General features: G+C 36.7%; 1 protein-coding gene across 1 annotated transcript in view; it reads left to right on the top strand.

Annotated features, from left to right (window-relative positions):
• Nucleotides 1-26,853, top strand: part of CTNNA2 (catenin alpha 2) — a 1,202,879-nt gene that overhangs the window by 142,771 nt on the left and 1,033,255 nt on the right. Inside the window, exon 2 of the mRNA XM_060168603.1 lies at nucleotides 7,341-7,447. Within this exon, the coding sequence (XP_060024586.1) occupies nucleotides 7,346-7,447 (102 nt within the window). The 5' untranslated portion in view covers nucleotides 7,341-7,345. The remainder of the gene's footprint in view (nucleotides 1-7,340; nucleotides 7,448-26,853) is intronic.

Here is a 26,853-nt window from a genome sequence, read left to right as displayed (position 1 = left end):
TGTATGTTTATTTTGCTGTAATCTGAAATGTTGAGATGTTCTTTTTTATTTTTTATTTATTTTTTTTTTTGCGGTACGCGGGCCTCTCACTGTTGTGGCCTCTCCCGTTGCGGAGCACAGGCTCCGGACGCGCAGGCTCAGCGGCCATGGCTCACGGGCCCAGCCGCACCGGGGTATGTGGGATCTTCCCGGACTGGGGCACGAACCCGCGTCCCCTGCATCGGCAGGCAGATTTTTAACCACTGTGCCACCAGGGAAGCCCGTTGAGATTTTTATGAAGATTAAAGTTATATAATCATTGCATATGGAATTCTAATTTACAGGAGGTTAGAAGGACATAGAATAAGTAAATTGCCAATTAAATAATATGTTCCTATTAAATAATTTGAAGTTACTTTTGGATTATAAAGATAATTTCTAAAAATATGTTGTCTGAAATATTAACGGTTCTTATTTTCAGTTTTTGGAATCTATTGCATAAATCAGAATTGCAATGCTGCTAAAGGATAATAGGTAGAACAGTGTTAACCTTTGGTCAGATATATTTTGTTTAGAAAAAACAGAGTGCTGGTTGGGACTTCGGAAACCTAACAGCATATAGATTCAGCACTGCTTATCTGGATAACACATATGTTCACATCTGAATGGAAAACAAGCCATAATTTAGGAGTAGACTGAGCCTGTTTATGCTCCAAAATGAATTTAAATGATGAGACTACGAATGTAGTGAAAAGCAAGGAAATGAATATGACAGATACTAGTTTTCATTTTGAATTTCAAATTACTGGCTTTCTATTAGTATACACCAGGAGTAGTAAATTTCTATTAAGTTGGCACATAGTTTTAAATTTTATATGTATGCTATTTTAAGTATAAAAACTCATTTCAGTGAGATATGGACATGGTTATTTCTCATTTAATCAGCAAGCTCTAGGCTATATACTATTAGTCTAAACTTGTCACCCTGACGGCCTTCAGGCTGTGGAGCTTTCTTCATATATTCCTTTTTGGTGACATTTTGTTTATCTGGGTAGAAGCAAAAAGAGGCTCTGAAGAGGATTTAATAGTTTAATACTTATTTAATATGTGTTTAAAAATATTAAGGTATTCTTTAGTAGGCATTTTTGCTTAGACGTGAAGTGTTATTGCAACCTTTTAAAATTATTAGAATGATGTTTTTGCTCAGCAGCGTTTCTTTCTGTGTTTTGTTAAAAGGTACGGGTTTACCATAAATAGAAGTCTTGAAGATATTGCAGTACTTGAGGGTAGTGTTAGAGTTAACGGCCCCACCCCCTTCCACTGCAAATAGCAAAGGACAGTTGGAAATTACACATCACTTCAATTTTGGTTAAAAATGGTGATGGATCTTCTAATTGCAGCAGCAACTTGCATCTTGGGTCAACTGTCAGTTCACTGAGCAAGGGCTTTGAATGGTTATCACGTAGAGGACAGTGATGGGTGACACACTGCCTCCTTAGAGTCAGAGGAAGAGAAAATGAGCTGAAGTTGAGCAAAGCTAATGGTGGAAAATAAGAAGCAGGACTTTCCCATAGTTAAGCTACTTGATTAGGCCATTTCCATACCCAGGGTACTACCAGGAAGAGTGCTGAATACCCCTCACCATCCATTTAGATTTACTCTCTAGGGGTGTTTGAAGTATAATCAAGTGCCTCCGTCTCTGTTTTGTTTCTCAACTTCTACTCCTGCCTGTGATGCATATACACACATACTCTTCTCAACTATAGAAAAAAGCCCCTCTTACAATAGGGGGCCTGAATATTAGAGGTACCTTCCTTTATTAACAACAGAAAATGAGAACTGCTATTGTATTTTAGATAACATTTTTGGAAGACTTATTTTTGTAGCCCTCAAATAACTTCAAATTACTTAGGAATACAGTTTCTTTGGAAACATTTATTCTCTATTAAGCGATTATACCTTGACCTTCATTTCTGCTTTTGGTGAACTGAGGGATGTGACTCTCTCCCCCTGTTACTTTACTTTCTTCACAGGGATCACTACTATGGCAGTGATTCTCAGTAGAAAAGGCATCTTCTGGGGAAACTGTCAGAACTTTGGGGGATATTGGGGATTGGCACACATGTGGTTTAAAAAACCCCGAATGATTTTGGTATGCCATTTCATTTCCCTGTTAAGAATCGCTTCAAGGCATTGGATCCCCTAAAAAGCATAAGTACCTTTCAGAAAATATAATAATGATTCCAGTGATAATTGTAATAACAGCAGTGTTATTGCTTCTGGTCCCAGGATCTCCACAGAGATATCCCATATCTTCCTCATCACTGCTTCCCTGCTGACGTGTGTGGCTGTGAACTGTGATTACAACAGTGGTTCTCAAAGTGTGATTCCTGGACCAGTAGTATCAGCTGGGTACTTGTTACAAGTGCAAAAAAAGAAAAAAGAAAAGAAAAATAAAGCAGTTTCTCAGACCCATCCCAGGCCTAATGAATCAGAAACTCTCTGGATGGGTTTGTGTATGAAGATGCCCTCCAGGTGACTGTGATACACACACAGATTCTAGAGCCACCTGTCATAGTTTCCTATTGCTGCTGTAAAGATTGGCCACAAACTTGGCAGCTGAAAACAGCACAGATTTCTTTTTTTTCTATTATTTATTTATTTATTAGCACAGATTTCTTATCTTATACTCTCTGCAGGTCACAAGCCCAGGTGGACTTGGTCTGAGTCCTCTGCTTAGCATCTTACAAGGCTGAAACCAAGGTGTTGATAGGGCCGAGTTCCTTACTGAAGGCACCAGAGAAGAGTCCACTTCCAACCTCATTCAGGGTTTTGGCTGAATTCAGTACCCAGTGATGGTAGAATGGAGGTCCTTGTTTCCTTGTTGGCGGTCAGCCAGGGCCCTCTCTTAGCTTGCAGAATCTACCCACATTTCTTTTCATGCTTTCCATATAGCCCCATCTAGCAGTGGTGGGTTGAGTCCTTTTCACACTTTGAATCCCTCTGCCTTCCTCTTCTGCCCTGCCTGACGTCCTTGTCTGCTGCATCTGTATGACTGCCTCTTCTACCCACAGCCAGGAGAAAGCTGTTTTTAAGAGCTCAGCTTTACATTGGGCCCACATAGATAATCCGGGGTCATCTGCCTATTTTCAGGTCCAGTGATTAGTAACCTTAATTATATCTGCAAAATCTCCTTTACGATGAAATGTAACATATTCACAAGGGATCCAAGGTCATGGGGACCAAAATTCTGTTTACTTGGCGAAACTCATCACAGGGTCTTTCTTTCAGCTTTGCCAGGGTGCTGTGTTGCTCACCAGGTGACCCAGCCCCACCACCAGCATCCCATTCTTGCCCAGGGACCAAAGGTGGCTAGGGGAAACTGAACTGAGGACCTGCCCTGCCTCACCAGGAAGTGAAGCTGCATTTCCCATGGGCTCCACCTGTGCAGCAGGGCACCTGTCCTTTGTTTCCCTCCTCAGCCCCTCCCTCCCTCATTCTCCAGAAGGGGGTGGCTCCTGGTTTTTCCATTCCTGTCCATATCTCTCCTTTTTCCCATGGTTCAGAAGTACCATGGCGATGCTGGCATAGACCCAAGCCTAGGGCTTCTTCTTTAGAAGCAGTAAGCATAGTGCTTATGAGCACAGACCCTAAAGCCAGGCAGTTTAGGTTCAAATTTTGTGACCGTGGGTAACTCTCTGAACTGTTTTATGCCTCAATTTCCCTGTCTGTAAATGGGAGATAATAATAATGTCAGATAATTAGCCAGTGTTATTATTACTTATGGAAGAAACAGTATGATTCAGTGTTTCCAGGCTTGATTCTTGAAATGCTGAAGAAACTTAGAAAATTCTCTCTCTTTTTCATATCTCACTTTTTCAACAAAGCTTTGTTTTAAAACATCTTGCCTTGCAGGGTCTCCATGGGCCCCCACTGCAATCGATGTGTTGAACTGGCTAGGGTGATAATCATACGGACAACATGGCAAAGAAGTAAAACTATCACTATTTGCATATGCAATTATTTCATTAATTTTCAGGACAAATTCATAAATTGTATAAGGTTATTACCATTTTTGTTTTACAAGTGATGAAACTGAAGCTTAGGTTAAGTAGCTGACTCAATATCATACATATGGAGATAGGTGAATAAACCCACTATTAGTCATTAACTTCTCATGAATTTGCCTATCAACCAAAGCTAGCTTGTCTTCCAAGAAAGCCTCACAGAGTTTGTTGGCAGTAGTGCTCAGGATTGATAAAGAGAGAAATTCATGAAGGGAACCTGAAGCTGGAGTCCTTTGGAGGGAAGGCAAGTTTGGGTGGCCTCCTGGGCAACTAAAAAGCATCCTGGACCATTGTTTTGCAAAAGAACAGTAGAAAGAATGGTGAGAACTCAGGTTGAGGCAGAGGGTTCAAAGACATTTTTTCCAGGAACATCTGGCAATGGGGAATTTCTGCAGTGAATTATTCATTGCATTAACATATTTGTCATTTGAAGGCACTCCTTGGGATAGGTACCTTGAGAGATTTTCTATTTATCAGGACACTGTCTAAATTAGCAAAGCACATGACCCTTGGCTGCTCATAAGGGAGCTTGTTTTACACTGTTAGTCTTTTTTGTCAGGTTTTGCTTTTTTTGTTGTGAGTGATGAGTGGCTGCTAGCACCTTGACCCATGCCTCTTCCTTACCCCCATGTAGTGAGTCTGAAATTATCTAAGTTATTACCATAGAGGTTGTTCTATCACCTTTCATGTATATGCAATTTGATACTTTTCAAGGAGAATATTTTCTCAGAGATTAAGTAACTTGCTAAGAGCTTGTTCTTGGGCTTGTAAAATTGCAATGTATGGACGAGGACAACCCTGTTGTCTTTTGTTTTTGACAACCCCTGTTTTTCACTCTTTGTGTCTAGTCAATAGTCTAAGTTTCCCTAACCAAAGCAAGTAGAATATGTAATTTTTTTCTTTGAATTTTAATCATTGAATAAAAAGATATATTTTCTTTACAAAGAATCTCTTTTGTGGGCAAAACAGTCTGCATGAATTGTACGGATGCGTAGTATGGATTTGAGACATGTTCCTTTGGAACATGAGAGGCTGGTGTATGTGACTCCACACTTCATTTGTCCTCTTGCCTTCTTATTTGAGTTGATTTGCTTGTTTCACACAGAGGAATGTGTGGTTTCTACGGCTAGGTTTTCCCCTTCAACAGATTAATACCATTTAGCCTTTCCTTGCCTTGTGCACTTGAATTTTACCTGTGTCAAAAGAAGTGGCTGAAAGATTGCTCCCCAAAGTAATAAATTTAAGTCCACTGATTTGCTCAGTCACTCTTGTCCTTTCAGTTTTAGATTTATAAGGCCTCTGACCTTCAGGATCCAAGGCTCCGCTCCGTCTAACTCTGTTTCTTGGCTCACAGTTGGCTTGAGGTGTTTGTTCAATATCTCCCATTTTTGCTTCCTGCGTGCTAGATTAGTGTCTCTAATGTGAGTGCCCCAGCATTTTTGTTTCTCACTTCAGCATTTTTTGAGTGCCATTTCTTTACAGTAATATATTGGAACATGCATAAAGATGTTGTGTGCCTTCCTTGGTCTACCAGCTTAGGTGCACAAGTGTGCCCGTGTAATAGTGGTGATTCTCTGCACAGTCCCACTCAGTGCCTTTCACTATGGTCTTAAAATGACTTCACTACTCCACTACTAGTTATCTTTTCCTACAGGACCTCCGTGTGCATCATTGTTATTATGCCACTCATTATTCCATCAGAGCTGGAAAGAGGTTTTCAGGGAACTTCTCAGAGACTTGCAATCATGTGTCCTAAGTACTGGGTTACTTAGGTAGGGCTGGCTTTGGCAGGGATGAAGGTATCCTGTGTGGATAGAAAGCATCTGGTGTTTTCATCCTTCTACAGCACAGGAAGGTGTGCTGCAGCAGCAGAATTCTGGGCATGTCAGAGCTGCTATGTGGCAGTTGGTAGTGTGAATGGGAAATGTGTAAAGTGCTTTTAGGTTTTTGGAGTACAGGCAGCATATCCGTGCCAACTATTGTTGTTGTGAAGGAACCCAAATCTAAATCAGTCTATATGGTTGGATTGCTGTGCTTAGTTTATTTAAAATATGGCATTTAGAGAGAGGTAAAATACCAGCACACTGTGTCTCTGCCTTTTTTTTTCTTTTCCTGAAGCAAATTTGTTGGGAATGTTTGCAAAAGGACTAGCTTTAGCAGGTCAGTAAAGAGACGTGTGTCTATTGTGATAGACCTTATTTTTAGTATTAATTCTAATAGAAATAATCATCTATGTTGATTTATAAGAGTGGAATTGAGTGGGGACATTGATTCAAAAGAAGAGAACAGCTATGAGCAGTTTGATTTATGACGGTATTAAAGCAAGTGATTCAGATTCAGTTTGTACCATCTAAGGTTGCTTGTCCTGTGGGTAGTTGTCAAAATATATTCAGTAAAGAGCAGTCAATTTCTCAGTGAGAAACACACCCCTGGAAGAATGTCTACTTTACTCTATTGAGTCCAGGACCATATTGTGTGCCTGATACGTGTGAGGCTGCTACCTGCACACCCGTGGTTCTTGGGTAGGAGAGGATTGTGCTAGACTGCAATAAATAACCTTATCAGACACTCACTTTATGGGACAAGAGTGTAAATGCAGTGAGTCATCAGAGAGCATGTAAATAGCAGCAAGCTAATTTTCAGAATCACTGCCACTCATTTTGCAAGATAACTTTCCTGATGAAGAGAAAGAAACTAGCTGTCCAAGGGAGCATAGTCTCCTCAGTGGTCAATTATGATGCGAAGAAAACACAACGAAGCCTTTCCTTAGGACCTAGGGTCCCTCATCCAGTGGTCATGATGGGTTTACTGTGCTTCCTGAAAGTCTTTGCCGATCTCCCCAGACTGACTTTGGTGTCCTTTCCTCAGTTCTCCTGTGGTCCTCTCTGTATTCCTTGGTCACAGAACAGGTCACATTGAGGCATAATTGTGGCCGACCTCTGCATTGAAACTATCAGCTACTCGAGGGCAAGGTCAAGTCTTTCCCAGCATATAGCAGGTGGATATGTGTACTAAACACTGAGTGAGTGAAATATTTCAGTGTCAATTGAGTACCAAGAGTTTGTCTAATGTATACAGGTGCTCTCAGGAAATATCCATTTTCAGTCTGAACCCAACATCACTACCTCACATAGTTCTGCTTCTGATTTCCCCATCTCTATCTTTATAAGGTCGGACCAGACAGATAATTTTCAAATATGCTCTAAGTTTTGGTGACTTATTCATTTTGAACCCACAAGGTAACAGATTCTTTCTGTGATCCTTATTTCTAATGGATAATGTGTGTTTCTGTAGGGAGCATGACTTCGGCAACTTCACCTATCATATTAAAATGGGACCCCAAAAGTTTGGAAATCCGGACTCTAACAGTGGAGAGACTTTTGGAGCCACTTGTTACACAGGTAAGAGATGCTTTGAAATACCTTGTTACGTGTGTATATTTCTGTTGGAATTGTATCATGACTTTCCAAAGAATTTAGAAATCCTTACATGTGAATAAATCATGCCATAATGCTAGTTACTGAATATGTATTCCTGCTTGAACTGTGGACAGTTGTTTTTTTTTTTCTGCCCAATAAGATTTGGAGTGCTTTTAAAAAAACTCTTCATATGATTTTTGAAATTAAGTGGATGAAGTAATTAAAGAGGGGGCTTTGGTGAAGGGGACTCTCATTTGCAGTAATGGATTCAAAGTCTAAATAAATCATTCCTAGCTTACTTTCAGATGCTAATGCAGTTAGGAAGAATGATATTGACTATTTAAGAGCAAAGTATATTTATTGAATTACTTTTTCTTTAGTTTACAAGGGAAAATTCATCATGTCAGAATGATGAAATGTTCCATTTTTATGTTGTCACATTTCCACAAGAGGACTGTTAACAGAAAAAAATATCCTTAGGATTTTTAAATTTTAAAAATTAATTTTTGTGTCTTGTGAAGCATATTCTTTGCTATATTGACTAAATTTCATGGAATGTGAAAATTCAAGATTTTAATGGTATATTTGTAGAGAGATACTATGTCAAGTTAAATAGAGGCCACATACTGGTTTCCTCTAGCTGCTATAGCAAATTACTGTAATCTTAGTGGCTTACAGCATCACAAATTTATTATCTTATGGTTCTAGAGGTCAGAGGTCCGAACGTCAGGGTATTGGCAGAGCTGCATTCCTTCTGGAGGCGCTAGCAGAAAATCTATTTCTTTGCCTTTTCCATGTTCTAACAGCTGCTCTCTTCTTTGGCCCCTTCCTCCATATTGAAAGCCAGCAATGTGGCATCTTCGAATATCTCTCTGACTCTGACCCCTGCTCCTGTCCTCATATCTTATCCTGTCTCCCTCTTATAAGAACCCTTATGATTACATTGAGCCCACTCAGATTCTCTAGAATAATCTTCTCATCTCAAGATCCATGACCAAATCACATCTGAAAAGTCTCTCTTGCCATTTTAGGTAGCATGTTCAGTTTGCAGGGATTAAAACACAGACGTCTTCTTTGTGGGGGGTCATTGTTCAGTTTACCATAGTCTGCCCTCTGGCCACCACTCCAAATTCACATCCTTCCCAAGCAAAACACATTCACCAAATCCCAGATCCTCAAAAGTCTCAACTCTTTATAGTATCATCTCAAGACCAAAATCTCATCTAAAATTGATCAGCTTAAAATTTCCAAATCTCATCATCTAAATCATCTAAATTAGGTATGAGTAAGGTTCTAGTTATAATCCATCCTCAAGCAAAATTTCTCTCTGTCTGTGTACCAGTGAAATTCAAGGACAAATTATATGCTCTCAAAATGCATTGGTGGGACAGGCATAAGTTAACAGTTACAGATATTTTCATTTAAAAAGGGAGAATGTGGAAGAAAAAAATGGGTTACCAGTTTCAAGCAATTTAGAAATCCAACTAGGCAAACTCAGTTATGTTTCAGAGCCTGGGAATAATCCTCTGTGGCTCAAGGCTCTGCCCTCTGGGCCTGGTTCTTCACCCTAAGAATCATTATTCTTTTTTCATGAAAGATATCACATATTTTCACCTGGATATTTCTTGCCTGTATAATTTTGAGAGTACACAGCCTTTCTGAATTTCATCTTTCTCTGTTTTGTTTTTTTTTTTTAGTCCAGATTGGCAGTGTTTCTACTGATGTAACATTCTTGAGAAACTTGTGGTTCTCTTTTGTAAATCTCTGGGGTTTTCTCTATTAGAAAACAGGCTGCTTCACAGATCTTTCCTGGATAATCTCATCTCCATTTTTGGCCTCTGTGGAAATGACTGAGGGTGTCTATGAATCCCATGCCTAATCTTTGCAAGAGCTCCCTCCGTGAATGAACATTCTGAGGTTTTAATCCTTCCAAGGTACTAGGCAAAGGTTGTCCAGACACATGGTTGACTTTTTCTCCAGAGCCACACTTTCCTAAAAGTGAGACCTCAAATTTTAGCACCTCTTGCAATCTGCATAGGTCAAGAAGTTTCCAAATCATTGGGTCCTGGTTCCTTTTAGCTTAATAATTCTTAACTCAATTTGTTTCTTTCCTCTGACACTTTGCTATAAGCAAGAAGAGGAAACCAGGCCACTCCATTCAGCACTTTGCTTGGAAATCTCCTCAGCTAACTATCCAAGTTCATCACTTATAATTCTGATTTCTATGTAATTATAGGGAGTAATTCAGCTAAGCTTTCTGCCACTCTATAACAAATATTCTTTTCCCTCCACCTTCCAATAACAAGTTCCTCATTTCCTTCTGAGCCCTCACCAGCAGGGCTTTTAACATCCATATTTTTACTGTCCATTCAAGGTAATCTAGGCTTTGTCTATCATGATCCTCAAAATTTTTCCAGCCTCTGCCCACTGTCAATTCCAAAACCATTTCCACATTTTCAGGTATTTGTTATAGCAGCACCTTACTTCCCAGAGCCAAAATCTTTATGTCTGTGTGTTTCCAATTTCTACTATAACAAATTACCACAATCTTAGTAGCTTAAAACAACGCCCATTTATTATCATACAATTCTAGGGGTCAGAGGTCCTAAAATTAAGGTGTTGGTTGGGCCGTTCTCCTTAAGGAGGAAGTTCCTTCCCTTTTTTAGTGTCCAGAGTGCACCTATATCCTTGGTTATGGTATTTTCATCCATCATTAAAGCCAGCAGCATAGCACCTTCGAACCCCTCCCACTGACTTCAGCATCTACCGTCATATCTCCTCCTGCCTCTTTTATAAGAAACCCTGTGGTTATATTGGGGCCAGATATTCTAAAATCATCTTTCCATCTTGAGATCTTTAACCTTTATCACGTCTGCAGAGTCCCTTTTGCCATTTAAGGTAACACATTCACAAGTTCTAAGGATTTGGAAGTAGACATGTTTGTTTGTAACTGTTGAAACATTTCATTAGGTTTATGCCCATTTTCCATTTGGTCACGATTCTTGTTAGTGCTATACAAATTTCTTCAGGAAACACCTAATACTGATAGACTCTTAGATTTGGGAGTGTGTTGACTACTGAGATTGTGGTCTGTGGACTAAGGCTGATCCATGAATTATTTGTTATTGGTCAGCAGTAAGCACAGAAATTGAGAGTAAGTGCTTTGAAAAATTTATGGCAGTTTTATAGAGTAATTTTATGTCTGTTGAATCTAATGATAAAATTTGGGCTTGTTATTTTATCTTTAAATTTCTTTTGAATTATTTATTTTGTTGTATTTTACAAAAGCTTTGGTTTGTGAACTTTTGCAATAACAAATATATGGCCTTTCATCATAGATAGCTTGAAAAAGACTGGTTTAGGAGATATTTTGGAGTCGGTCTGCTCTGAAATGTAGTTCTGTCAGCTGAGTTATAAAAGCAGATTGCCTTTTCCTAGCTTTGGAATTTTCACTTCAGATTACATGTCAATATATTTAACCCTTATCATATGGAAGAAATGAAACAATAATTAGAACATAGTGCCTGGTGCGATGATTAAATGTAGTCTCCATTTTTCTTTTTGAGATGGTTATATTATTAGGCTAATACTAGCCATACACCAATACTGTTTAAGTCGGTGAGAAGGACATGAGTGAATGCAGCCTGGGCGAGCACAATATTACACGTAAACTGTCTTTTATTTCTTAAAATTTTCATACCTTTATACTTTTGCTCTTGTATTTGACTTATCTAAAGTACAGCAATCTAAGATTACAATTAAAGATTGTAGTCTTTTTCCATATATCTTTCAGTCCAATTATTTAGAATTCTTTTGTCAGATAAAGGTAATGCATTAAAAATATTTATTAAAAATAAAGACAGTTAACTGTCTAATTCATATTTGTTCACATATTACAGTAGAATACTTAAAAGTCTTGTTGAATTTCACACAGTAACTTAGCACTATAACTAGTCTTAACATCCTACCAACATCTTCCAATATCTAAATGGTTTACTTTTCTTCCTAGTTTTACTACACTGATTTAAAAAGAAAAAAAGATTCTCTCAAAAATTGTGACTTTTATGACAGGGTTTTCTAGATACTGTTTCCCCATAATATTATGGCTGTGTTATCAAGATTACCATTCCCTCCCCTGGAATGAAATCTTAATGACTGATGTGATTGTTAACCCTTGGAGGACATATGAATAAGTAAGGAGAGATAAGAAAATGTTTAATATAAACTCCATGCTCAACATTTGAAACAAAAGGTGGAAATGAGAGAGAAAACTAAACTAAACAAAGACCCCATATGAATCAAACACATACATACAACTTCTTTATGAATGGAATAAAATTCATTGCTATATTCAGTGACACAGTATGCCCATAGCCTTCCTACAGTTTCTGATAAAGGTGGATAAGGATGAAATAAATACCAGAAGTTAACGAGTTCTCAATAAAATCCACTCACTGTCATAAGAAAAATTATATTAGGAATTTATTGTTGATAAGTATTTAAAGTAGTAAACAAAACTTCTCCTCATTTGTATCATAATATATATGAGGTTGCATATTTATCATTTACAATGCTGAAATGTCAAGATTCCTTTTGGAAAATGTTTACATTATGGAAGTCATGCAATTTCAAGTGAGAAAAGACTCATCTTAGGAATTTTAGACCTTGAAAGAGTTGCCTGAACTTTTATGAATTCAAGAAAGTAAAGATCTTTAATAGGCCATGTTCACTTCATACTTTACATACTTGGAGCTTCTCTGGCCATCTTCTCTCTCTCCCAGATGAGGCAAGTGAGGCTCTGACAGGCTCAGTGTCTGTATCACACAGCCAGTATCCACATGCAGATACTCTTAGCCTGTATTTTTCTTGGGGGATGTTGATATTTTGTAACCCAGGGAACACCTTAACATGTTAGCATGTTACTCTTGTTTGTACTGAGCTTCTGTTCATCCTATTAAAAAAAAAAATATTTCTCTGAAAAAAAATAGGCCATGTTCTGTGATACTAACCTTTATTAGGAAATGGAAAAATTACATTAGGCAACTTTATTAGGAAAGTAAAAAAAAATTGTTAGGAAATTAAAACACACTCTTAGATAACTCTTAAAAGCAAAGGGAAATTACAAACTATATATGAGTTAATGAAGAAGATGATCTCTTCTTAACAAAATATACATACCCAGTAAAAGCTGTGCTTAGTACAGAATTTTAGCTTTAAATGCCTTTTTTATTAAATAAAAATAAAAATAAACTAAGTACTCATCTCAATGTGATACACCATATTAACAAATTGAAGCAGAAAAACCATATGATCATCTCAATAGATGCAGAGAAAGCTTTTGATAAAATTCAACCCCATTTATGATAAAAACCCTGCGAAAGTAGGCATAGAGGGAACTTTCCTCAACATAATAAAGGCCGTATATGACAAACCCACAGCCAACATTGTCCTCAATGGTGGAAAACTGAAAGCATTTCCACTAAGATCAGGAACAAGACAAGGTTGCCCACTCTCAACACTCTTATTCAACACAGTTTTGGAAGTTTTAGCCACAGCAATCAGAGAAGAATAGGAAATAAAAGGAATCCAAATCGGAAAAGAAGAAGTAAAGCTGTCACTATTTGCAGATGACATGATACTATACATAGAGAATCCTAAAGATGCTACCAGAAAACTACTAGAGCTAATTAATGAATTTGGTAAAGTAGCAGAATACAAAGTTAATGCACAGAAATCTCTGGTATTCCTATACACTAAGGATGAAAAATCTGAAAGTGAAATCAAGAAAACACTCCCATTTACCATTGCAACAAAAAGAATAAAATATCTAGGAATAAACCTACCTAAGGAGACAAAAGACCTGTATGCAGAAAATTATAAGACACTGATGAAAGAAATTAAAGACGATACAAATAGATGGAGAGATATACCATGTTCTTGGATTGGAAGAATCAACATTGTGAAAATGAATCTACTACCCAAAGCAATCTACAGATTCAATGAAATCCCTATCAAACTACCACTGGCATTTTTCACAGAACTAGAACAAAAAATTTCACAATTTGTATGGAAACACAAAAGACCCCAAATAGCCAAAGCAATCTTGAGAATGAAAAACGGAGCTGGAGGAATCAGGCTTCCTGACTTCAGACTATACTACAAAGCTACAGTAATCAAGACAGTACGGTACTGGCACAAAAACAGAAATATAGACCAATGGAACAGGATAGAAAGCCCAGAGATAAACCCACGCACATATGGTCACCTTATCTTTGATAAAGGAGGAAGGAATGTACAGTGGAGAAAGGACAGCCTCTTCAATAAGTGGTGCTGGGAAAACTGGACAGCTACATGTAAAAGTATGAGATTAGACCACTTCCTAACACCATACACAAAAATAAGCTCAAAATGGATTAAAGACCTAAATGTAAGGCCAGAAACTATCAAACTCTTAGAGGAAAACATAGGCAGGACACTCTATGACATAAATCACAGCAAGATCCTTTTTGACCCATCTCCTAGAGAAATGGAAATAAAAACAAAAATAAACAAATGGGACCTAGTGAAACTTCAAAGCGTTTGCACAGCAAAGGAAACCATAAAGAAGACCAAAAGACAGCCCTCAGAATGGGAGAAAATATTTGCAAATGAAGCAACTGACAAAGGATTGATCTCCAAAATTTATAAGCAGCTCATGCAGCTTAATAACAAAAAAACAAACAACCCAATCCAAAAATGGGCAGAAGACCTAAATAGACATTTCTCCAAAGAAGATATACAGACTGCCAACAAACACATGAAAGAATGCTCAACATCACTAATCATTAGAGAAATGCAAATTAAAACTACAATGAGATATCATCTCACACCAGTCAGAATGGCCATCATCAAAAAATCTAGAAACAATAAAAGCTGGAGAGGGTGTGGAGAAAAGGGAACCCTCTTACACTGTTGGTGGGAATGTACATTGATACAGCCACTGTGGAGAACAATATGGAGGTTCCTTAAAAAACTACAAATAGAACTACCATATGACCCAGCAATCCCACTACTGGGCATATACCCTGAGAAAACCATAATTCAAAAAGAGTCATGTACCAAATTGTTCATTGAAGCTCTATTTACAGTAGCCCAGAGATGGAAACAATCTAAGTGTCCATCATCGGATGAATGGATAAAGAAGATGTGGCACATATATACAATGGAATATTACTCAGCCATAAAAAGAAACGAAATTGAGCTATTTGTAATGAGGTGGATAGACCTAGAGTCTGTCATACAGAGTGAAGTAAGTCAGAAAGAGAGAGACAAATACCGTATGCTAACGCATATATATGGAATTTAAGAAAAAAAAATGTCATGAAGAACCTAGGGGTAAAACAGGAATAAAGACACACACTTACTAGAGAATGGACTTGAGGATATGGGGAGGGGGAAGGGTAAACTGATAAAGCGAGAGAGAGGCTTTGTCACTACCTCGTAAGGTAGATAGCTAGTGGGAAGCAGCTGCATAGCACAGGGAGATCAGCTCGGTGCTTTGTGACTGCCTGGAGGGGTGGGATAGGGAGTGTGGGAGGGAGGGAGACGCAAGCGGGAAGAGATATGGGAACATATATATATATATATAACTGATTCATTTTGTTGTGAAGCAGAAACTAACACACCATTTTAAAGCAATTATACTCCAATAAAGATGTTAAGAAAAAAATTAGGAAAAGAACATCAAAAGAAACTAGGAAATCAGTATTTAATAACAATAAAAACTGGAATCAGTAAAGTAGAATACAAAAGTTAAAAGGGTTAAATAATTCAAAATTTGATTCTTCTTTGAAGTGGCCAATATGAATTCTTCAGGGCACAAATTATGGAAAATATATAGAGAAAGTATACATAAGATTATGAAAGGGAAAGCAGAAAGAACTCTAGGAACAAGAGAGATTAAAAGAAGTATAGTAGAATATTACCTGCAAATCTATACCTATGAAACATGAAAACCTAGAGGAAGGGAATAACTTCCGAGAAAGGTTGAAATAACCAAAATTTATCTAAAAAGAAGTGGAGAACTGGAATAAGCCATATAAATATTGGAAAGGTGTTTAAAGATCTGTTATCAATAAACACCGGAACAGATGGATACCTAGCTGAGTATTATCACATATTTAAAGAACTGATAATTGTATTGTCATTTAAATTTCTGTTTCAACCATAGAAGAAGATTAACACCTCCTCAATAATTCTTGAAGAATCATAACTTTAATATTAAAAATTCAAGACACTTTAAAATAACTTTAAAGGGCTTCCCTGGTGGTGCAGTGGTTGAGAGTCCACCTGCCGATGCAGGGGACACGGGTTCGTGCCCCAGTCTGGGAAGATCCCACATGCCACGGAGTGGCTGGGCCCGTGAGCTATGGCTGCTGAGCCTGCGTGTCCAGAGCCTCTGCTCCACAACGGGAGAGGCCACAACAGTGAGAGGCCCGCGTACCGCAAAAAAAAAAAAATAAATAATAAAAAAAAAATAACTTTAAAAAAAGGACAGTGATAGTTCGATCTCATTTCTGAATTTAAATGCAAAAAAAATTAAAAAACGTACATAAAATATAGAAAGTATCATCCAGCAGTATAGCAAAAGTTCAGCATATGTATAACAAAATAAGACTTTTTAAGGAATATAATGATAGTCTATTATCAGGAAACAAATAAAAGTATTTTAGTGGCTCAGTAGATTATAACCTGAGACACTAAAAAGACATTTGACAGAATTTTGCAGTCATTTCTAATAAAAACTCTAAACAGGAATAAGATCAAGCTTTTAAGACAAAAGAATATACCATGTAAACATAGGAATAGGACAGATAAAATATTCCTTTTATGATATTATTGTACCATTAAAATTAATATGAGAATAAGGTTAGATGGCCAGATATAGAATAAATATACAAAGAATAAATAGTTTTATCTATGCAAAACAGCTAGAAATCAAAACCGGAAAATATTCTCTTTGTAATTAAAGAATACATAAAGCCAATTATTTTCCCTATATGAAAAGCACATTAATCTTGTAGATTTTTAATGTGCATTTATTTTTGTGCATTTAATGCACAAATTTAATGTGCATTTATTTATTTTAATGTGTAATTATTTTCACACCATTGAAGTAGTGATTATGTATACACAAGCTTTGGGGTCAGGAAGGCTTGATTGTGAATCAAAGCTTGAATAGGTTACTTAATCTCTCCTCATATGTAAGTTATAGATACCTCATGGGATTATTAAAGTAGTACATGAGATTGTGTGTTGAAGTGATTGGTGAAGTACCTGACGGTATTCTCATAGTGCTATCGGTTTGCTCTTAATGCAATGTTCTTTATTACTTGGTAGTACTGGCTTGATAGTAACGGCTTCATTACTTGATAGTAATGGCTTACTTGGTAGTAATTAATTGTTATTAGAAAGTGGGTGCCATTTATGAAGTAGGGTTTCATTGGATATTTTCTTCAGAAAAAAGAATTTTAATGTAGATTTTGAAGAATTATTTGTGTATTACCTTTAATCAAAGGTAAATAAAGCAGAAACCTCTAAAATTATTGGAAATTCAGCCTTCACCATTTCAGTAAGCTAATGAAGCTCAGCCCATCACAATAGGACTGATTGAAATTTGCTGGAATTTTGTCCCTTATAAAAGATGAATATGCAATTTAAGAAATAGCCCTAAGCATCTGATAAAAGAATACCATTGATGTTTAATGAGCTGTTCTAAATTGGCCTGATGGGGCGAGAACCTCCTGAGAAGAGGAGCTCTCTTTAATCATTTCCAGTATTATTTTCAGTAATGTCCATCGGGCCCTATTAGGTTAGGCGCTAGTGCCTTCTATAGTTAGGTCTTTTAAAATTTTACTCAAAAAGTTAATAATTATCTCAAAAGCTAAATAATTAGAACATCATATACTTAAAATACTGTTTCTAAATTAAGAAATTCAATTTTATACTTTAAAAAACACTTGATTTTCTCCCTGTTTTGATGTTAAATCCTTATACAGGAGTTACCTCTGTGTGACACACAACAATAGTTAAATTCTTCAGTGCATTTAAAATCAGGGAATCAGATTTAAATTTAAAATCAGAAGATTTAAAGCTGAAAGTGATTGCAGAAGTAAGCTGACACTCAGAAATGAAGTAACTTCTGAGAATTAAGCCAGTGTGTGCCTTTTTATGCTATTTCATACTCTCTCTTACACTGTTCACAAAATATTTTATGTATTAATTTACCTAAAGAATCAAAGTATAAAATGAAGTCTCAGTGTACCCTTTTTCCATCTGTCCAGAAAATATCATTATTGAAACTACCATAATTCATGTTTTATTCATGAGATTCAAAGATTAATACATTTGGATGGTTTCCATGGTGATACTACAGCGTTGCAATAAGTTGATCATTCATCTTTGTCAGAGGATTAGAATTGTATGAAAAGTAAAGGATGTACTAAAAGTAAATGATGGGAACTCCAGTAAGCTTGTTTATTTATTTGATCAAATTTAGATATAGTATGGTTAACCTGTTTCCAAGTATTTTTCTGTTTTTGTTTTTAAGTTATTTTCATACCAATTCCCATTTTAATTTTTGGATGCTATTTTTCTTGCTTTGGAAAATGTTTCAGTTTATCTGTCTTTAATAGAAGTTTTTTGGATGAATGAATGAACTGAAACACCATAACTTTATTTAAAACCTCTGTACCTTTTCTTGTTAAGGAAAAAAGTAACATGTATTAAATATAGGATTCGCATACAAGTAATGAGATTATGATTTGGGAATTTACCTTTAAGACATATATTAATATTTAATTGAAAGTCTCTATATATATTTCTTACTCTTTTTTTAACATCTTTATTGGAGTATAATTGCTTTACAATGGTATGTTAGTTTCTGCTTTACAACAAAGTGAATCAGCTATACATATACATATACCCCCATACGTCCTCCCTGTTGTGTCTCCCATATTTTTATTGTTTTACAAATATGGTTTCATCCATATTAACATATCTTAAATTACACTTATTTTTTACATTTGGTACATAAACCTAAAGTAGTTAATTATGTTGGAAGTACTTCTTTGAATTGAAGTCATATGGTAGAATTCTTGACAGTTATTGTATTTGTCACTTCTTTTTTTTTTTTGGATCTTGATAACGTATCAACTTCATTTTTTTTAATATATCTTTATTGGAGTATAATCGCTTCACAATACTGTGTTAGTTTCTGTTGTACACCGAAGTCAATCAGCCATATGCATACATATGTCCCTTTATCCCCTCCCTCTTCAGCCTCCCTCCCACCTCCCTATCCCACCCCTCTAGGTCATCGCAAAGCACCGAGCTGATCTCCCTGTGCTATGCTGCTGCTTCCCACTAGCTAATTATTTTACATTCGGTAGTGTATATATGTTGATGCTACTCTCACTTCACCCCTGAGGTAGATGGACCTAGAGTCTGTCATACAGGGTGAAGTAAGTCAGAGAAAGAAAAACAAATACTGTATGCTGATGCATATATATGTATTCGTCACTTCTGAAATAGGAATTTAATTAAGTAGTATATAGTATGGAGTTAGATTAATTTCTGTTTTGGGATTATGTTGTAAATTTTGATGTTTGCCACCAGATGAGGCCAGCTGTGTTGGCCAAGTTTTGAAACTTGAGTAATGTGTGGAATCCTTTTAAACCCGAAACCAAAATCAAAACCAAAAACATCCTCCCAAATCCTAGAGTGGACGTAAAGTAGTATTACAAACATGAAATTATGTATGCATATATTTTTATTCATAAAGAAATTTACAAAATAAATACAAAAAAAACAAAAAAAATGAAATGAACATTAATTTGATGGATGATGTTCTGCTGACATTAAAGCATTGCATATGACATAGATGTGATGGTGACTACTTTAGCTCTATGTCTTGTGTTTCGTAAACACTACCATGTGCACGTTTAGGACCAGCTACTACAAATCATAACTATTGAGGACACCATGGCATCATTTCACCTTTTTTTTTTTTTACCACAAATATACTCACAGTTAACAGGAAGCATCTACCTCTGTTCCCTTCTCATTAGCCCAGGGCAATGAAAGTTAAGACGTAATGGTTGTAAAATATAAGCTAACTATATTAAGAATGACACAACTAACTTATTTTCCATCAAAATATTTACTTTAGAAAATTTCTAGTTTAAACCCAGTGATTATTTTTTACTTTATTATTTTTACTTTATTATATAAAGTATATTATATTATACTTTATTTTTACTTTATTATACTTTATTATTATTTACTTTAGAAAATTTCTAGTTTAAACCCAGTGATTATTTTATGAATGCTAATAAAAGAAATCCCATTTAGTATAGGACAAAAGAGAAGTTTTAGGTACTATGAAATGAATGCTCTACATACTACTACCTCAATTTATTAATTTCTTGTTCCTAAAGAAAAAGGAGGTTTGGGGGGTTTTCCTAAGATCACCAATCCTGGTTTCCCTTACATGTAATTATTTGGGGCTCACCATAAGGGTGGTCCAAGCTGCTGAACTAAACTTTCTAAATTACTTTCCTTAGAGTCTTGTCTTTTATTTGAACAGTCCTCACTGCTCTGGTCTTAGTTGGAGCTCTTCTCATTTGTATGGAACAGATCACAGATCATCTAGAGCCTCTAAAGAGAAAAGGGAGAAAGGCCCTAATGTTTCTTGAGTAGTTACTAGGTGCCTGATACTACGCTAGGTATTTCCAGAAGTTTTCATTACTCCTTGAGTCAACTTGGTAAAGTCAATGTTATTTTCTCCGATTTACAGATGAAAAAAGGAGAGACTTAGATCACATAATAAAAGACGCAGCTCCTACGGGATACATTAGCTGAAAATACTGAAGTGGAAGTTGCTAGTACATCAACCACCAAGAATGTATAGAGTGAAAAGGGAAGAGAGTAAAGAAATAAATTGAAGGTGTGGGAAGGGGACAATTCCCAAGTTAAACAGGCAGAGGAAAGGAAGCAAGCAGAAGATAACCGAATATAGTTTCACAGTCAGATATTCCTGCCTTTTCTTGATTACATCAGCTGATTCTTTCCCAAACCAGCTGTTTGCTGAGACGCAAACATGACCTAAACAAATTCCTTAACATTCAAATGAATAAGTTAAACTAAAAACCCACTTTTCTCTTAAATGGGCAGTGCATGTGAACACCTAAACTTAGCAGTAACTCTTTTATTTTGTTTGGCAAAACCTCAAGCCTTAATAGTATTTTTTCTCTTGTATTTTTCCATTTCAGTGAATATAGCTATTTTAAATGGGAAAATGGAATTTAAAGCTAAATTTAAAAATTAATATCAGAGAAGAATAATGAGTGTTTATGTTCTTGAAACAGGACAATTAGTGAAATCTTATGCATACTGTTTCAAAAATATAAGGGAGAAATTATAGGAAGTTAACTAACAAAATTGCTTATAACTATTTTGGACAACATAGAAATGTTATCTGAACTGGAGACCAAAAAAATCCATTACACCCAGCATGAGAATGCCTAGGAAGTGACAGAATTGCATTTACTCAGGAAGCCCTCAACTAGCAAACTAATTAAAGCTTGTCAGAGATCTGAGATAAAGGATTGGGGCATGTTAACACACCTGCTTTTCCCTTTCTCCTCATCCTGCTGAAAGTACAAAGGTAAGCTTTGTTTTCACACAATTAAGAAGGAAGAAAGCCAAGAAGAGTAATGGAAAATCTAACCAGCTATTTTTCTTTCATTCTGACATAACTCTCAGTCCTTGTTAACACGGACATGTTGGCTTCAGTGGCTGTGCCTTCTGTCTTTGTTTTATCTTGTTTCCGTACCTCAGCTTTAAATGTTTCTGTTTTTCAGGGTTTAGACTTGGGACTCTTCTTTTCTTTCTTCTGCATTCTCTTCCCAGATGATTCTGCCCATCCTTATGGCCTTAAGTATTATCGATATGCTGACAACACTCAAATTTGTATCTTCAGCTCATATCTTTTCACAGCGCCCCGTTCTCACAGCCAAGAATTCTCTCTGGTTTGTCTTTCCCCAGATCTGCCCACCTCTCTTCAACTCTTGCTGCTATAGTCCTGATTCCAAACCCAAGTCCTTTCTCACCACAACCAATGTAGTCACTTCCTGAATAATCTGCCAATGCCACTTTTTGCTCACTTCCTTGACACTCTAACAGCAATCAGAGTGATCATTGAAAGCAGTGTATAATTTGACCATATCGTTCCCCGGCTTAAGACTGTGCCCGTGTTTTCATTGCATTTTAAGATAAAATTAACACTTCAGACCGTGTCTTTACTTGTCCCCTGCTACAAACTAGTACTACAAACTACTGCATCTAGTCCTTGTGGACCTTTGATCATCATGCTCAAGCCACAGACCCCTTCTTTCCGTTTCTTGGATGAATTGAGTTCTTTCTTGCCTTAGCGCCTTTGCACAAGCTGCTTCCTCTGCATAGGATGATGCCAACCTTCTAATGCTGTGACTGGATCCCTTGCACCTTTCAGATCCTGTCTAATCATTTCCCTGATGTCACAGAGGACTTTTCCTGACTACCCTTTTTTTCTTTTTTTAAAGTACATGCCTCTTGCCCAACCTTCTCTATGCTTTATCTGTTTCTTTCTTTCAGAGCACTGACCACTATCTGTAATTGTCTTATGTGTTTCTTTGTGTGTGCTTTGCCTGACTCCTTCACTAGGTGGAAAACTCCATCAGGACAGGGATGATGTCAGTGTGGTTCACACATATATTCCCATTACCTTTGAATTGGAAAATGTTTGATAAATATTTGTTGATGATTAAATAAACACTCTTCCTTAAAAAGAAATGCAGTGTGTATATACTCTTTGCCTGCCTCATTCTTGCAAAATTAGTTAGTAGTAAAACGTAATTATATGTTGCAGTAGTTGTTTTATGAAGTGTTGACAACTATAACAATTGTTTGGGATTTCATGGATGAAAATAGTCATGAGCTTTTTAAGAATGTGTCAATGTTTTGATACCTAGTGACCAAATTAAGAAATAATGTTTTGGTTTTTTGTAGTGAAATTTGTAATATTTTATCTTTATAGTAAAAGGTATAGTACTCATGTATAACATACATATTGCATATGTATATTTGTATATATACATGTAGAGAAAATTAATGTCTTTCACATTGCCAATAAATGAATTTTTATATTTTCTTTAGAAAAATAATTTTTCTTGACCTTATGTTCAATTCAACCCACCCTCTTAATTATCAATGTTCAAAGGGATTTGCGGGCTTTAAAAATAATGCTGGACACAACAAACTTCATTAAATTTTCTCAAAATGTTACAAATTTCCTATTATTCAAACTGGCATTTGAATATAGGTACCATACACAGCCATTATCAGTCTTGTGCCACTAAGTTGACTATCCTAATAAGTTCTCCCTTGACTGCCTGCTGGCCATGGTTGCCAAATTTAATAAATAAAAATTCAGGGCACCCAGGTAAATTTGAACTTCAGATAAACAACAAATCATTGTGTAGTATAAGTATGTCCCATGAAATATTTGAGACATACTTATACCAAAAATATCTGTTGTTGTTTTATTGTTCTGAAACAAGAATTGATTTCATTGCTCATTTGTAAATTCTAGGTAATGTCTCAAGTGATTATGTTAGCAGTGTAGGAAAGAATAAGCAGAGTTTGTCAGTACTGTTTTCTAGAACAATTTTTGACCACTTTAAATTAAGTACAAATTCTTCTGTAAGACCTTTTCTCATTTATCAGTTTGCTCCTTTTCTTATCACTTCTTTCTGAATGTCTACCCTCAATCCAGAAAGAACTTCTTTCAATCTCTAGAACTCTGTGGTGTCTCATTTCACATGTGCTTGGAAATTCTCTTCCTTTAGGCTGGCTGGCACCCAGGCATCCTTCAGTTCTTATTCTAGAGGTTGCCTTCTTCAGCCTTTTTGTTACCCACAAAACTGGGCTAGGTCTCCACTGTATTCCTAGAGTATGCTTCACTTCCCCTGTCATGTATCATCCTGCAGTATTATAATTCCTGGTTTTAGTGTGTGTGTGTGTGTGTGTGTGTGCATGTGTGTGTTTTAGTTTGCATGCGTGCTTGCGTGTGTTGTCTTAATTACCCACAAGACCATAAATTTCATTCTCTGTATATCCTTGTCTTGGCCTGGTATGCAATAGTGATTTGGTAAACTTTTGTTGAGTGACTAGAAGAATGATTTCTTTGCTATCACAGTAAGTACCCTCCTTACTTAATGAGAATCTTTCTTCCTCTCTTGCATTTGCTCTCTCACTCTTCACTAAGGCAAGACTCCAAGCTAAGTAGAACTAAGATACAGTTTTCTGGAGCAACCCAATTGTAATTATGTGTTAGGTTATACTGTCTTTTAAAAGTATGTTTTTTAAAACTCTAATTCAAAAAGATACATGCACCCCAGTGTTCATAGCAGCACTGTTTATAATAGCCAAGACATGGAAGCAACCTAAATGTCCATCGACAGGTGAATAAAGAAGATGTGGTATATATATATATGCAATGGGATATTACTCAGACACAAAAAAGAATGAAATAATGACATTTGCAGCAACATGGATGGACCTAGAGATTATCGTACTAAGTGAAGTAAGCCAGACAAAGACAAATATCATATGATATCACTTATATGTGAAATCTAAAAAATTGATGCAAATGAACTTATTTACAAAACAGAAATAGACTCAAAAGACATAGAAAATAAACTTATGGTTGCCAAAAGGGATAGCAGGGGTGGAGAGAGATAAATTAGGAGTTTGGGATTAACATATACACACTACTATATATAAAATAGGTAAACAACAAGGACCTGCTGTATAGCACAGGGAACTATACTCAATATCTGGTAATAATGTATAATGGAAAAGAATCTGAAAAATAATATATATATATAAAATAATATATATATAAGAATATGTATATACATATATATGTATATGTATAACTGAATCACTTTGCTGTACACTTGAGACTAACAACATTGAAAATTAACTATACTTTAATAAAAATAATTTTAAAAAGTATATTTTAAAAGATTAATGAGCTTAGGAGAATGTCATTTCTACTGGTCAGTCTTCTTAATGGTGATTTTGTGCTTTATTATCCTATGAGTATTGTTATGTATTGTATTGTATTGTATCCTATGATAATTGTTGCCATATTATTATCTGGGCTTTGAAAAATAAAGGGAAAGTAGAAAATATGCTTGATTTTTTAAGATCTCTTGCAGCATGGTAGTTAAGTTTAAAAATGAAAAAAAAAATGTAGAAAGTACTTGAATATGATGTTAATCCAAAACATAGCTATTGTAAATGTACTATGGAACCCTGTGGTAATGGCTGAGATGGTAATTCCATCCTAAACTGCAGTTTTCAACGCCTAATTTAACATGAACTCTCAATTTACACTGTTGACAGAAACTTTCCAAGCTTGTTTTCATCCCCAAGGGGAATTTTATAAAGAGATGAGACAAAATTCCCATAAGCTGACTTATTCAAGCATGGTAAAAATGATTTTCACCAATATTAAAAATTTTGGAATATTTTGGTGGCTCGTACAGTTTTAAATGGTTTCCAAACTTTATCCTTTACAATGAGCGTGTTTCCTCAGAAAGAACAGGCACAGGTGTTAAGTAGGTAGTTTAATAAATTTATTATTTATTAAATTTCAAAATTTCAAATTATTGAAATTTTGAAATTATTCAAAATTATTGAAATTATTCAAATATTGAAATTATTCAAATTATTATATTTCAAAATATTAAATTTCAAAATTTAAAATAGCTACACATCATAGAAAATTGACATTGTTTTTTTCTTTTTTTTGCGGTATGCAGACCTCTCACTGTTGTGGCCTCTCCCGTTGCGGAGCACAGGCTCCGGACGTGCAGGCTCAGTGGCCATGGCTCACAGTCCTAGCCACTCCGTGGCATGTGGGATCTTCCCGGACCGGGGCACGAACCCGTGTCCCCTGCATCGGCAGGCGGATGCTCAACCATTGCGCCACCAGGGAAGCCCCAGAAAACTGACATTTTAATTGTGCAAAATATTTTCTTGTTCAGTGTGGCTAACATCAGACCACTTTGGTCGATAAATACTGTTCTGGTGGGTGGGGCTGGATCTTGTCTTTCTGGTGGGCAGGACTGTGTCCGGTGGTGTGTTTTGTGGTGTCTGTGAACTTAGTATGATTTTAGACAGCCTCTCTGCTAATGGATGGGGTTGAGTTCCTGTCTTGGTAGTTGTTTGGCATGAGGTGTCCAGCACTGGAGCTTGCTTGTTGTTGAGTGGAGCTGGTCTTAGTGTTGAGATGGAGATATCTGGGAGAGCTCTTGCCGATTGATGTTACATGGGGCTGGGAGGTCTCTGGTGGTCCAGTGTCATTAACTTGGTTCTCCTACCTCAGAGGCTCAGGCCTCTCACCTGGCCAGAGGACCATGACCCTATCAGCCACACGGCTCAAAAGAAAAGGGAGAAAAAAAGAAAGAAAGAAAAAATAAAATAAAGTTATTAAAATAAAAAATTAAAAAATATATATTATTAAAATAAAAAATAAATTAATAAGAAAAGGAAAAGAAGAGAGCAACAAAACCAGTAAACAAATCCACCAATGATAACAAGTGCTAAAAACTAAACTAAGATACACATATAAATCAGAAACTAGTCAGTCACATACAGCAAACCCCAAGTCTACAGTTGCTCCCAAAGTCCACCACCTCAGTTTTGGGGTCATTCATTGTCTATTCAGGTATTCCACAGATGCAGGTACATCAAGTTGATTATGGAGATTTAGTCTGTGGCTCCTGAGGCTGCTGGGAGTGATTTCCATTTCTCTTCTTTGTTCACACAGCTCCTGGGGTACAGCTTTGGATTTGACCCCGCCTCTGCATGTAGGTTGGCTGGGGGCATGTGTTCCCCGCCCCGACAGGACAGGACGGGGTTAACGGAGCAGATGATTAGGGGACTGTGGCTCGCTCAGGCCGGGGGGAGGGATGGGTATGGAATACATGGCGAGCCTGCGGCAGCAAGGGAACCAGGACATTGCAACAGTCTGAGGTGCGCTGTGTGTTCTCCTGGGAAGTTGTCCCTGGATCATGGGACCCTGGCAGTGGTGGGCTTCACAGGCTCCTGGGAAGGGAGGTGTGGATAGTGACCTGTGCTTGCATACAGGATTCTTGGTGGCTGCAGTAGCAGCCTTAGCTTTTCATGCCCATCTCGGGTGTCTGCACTGATAGCTGCAGCTTGTGCCTGTCTCTGGAGCTTGTTTAGGTGGTGCTCTGAATCCCCTCTCCTTGTGCACCCTGCAACAATGGTCTCTT

Source organism: Lagenorhynchus albirostris, chromosome 13 (assembly GCF_949774975.1).
Source record: "Lagenorhynchus albirostris chromosome 13, mLagAlb1.1, whole genome shotgun sequence".
Lineage (NCBI taxonomy): Eukaryota > Metazoa > Chordata > Mammalia > Artiodactyla > Delphinidae > Lagenorhynchus > Lagenorhynchus albirostris.
The sequence above is the reverse complement of the archived record's forward strand: the minus strand, read 5'-3'. Positions and strand labels throughout refer to the sequence as shown.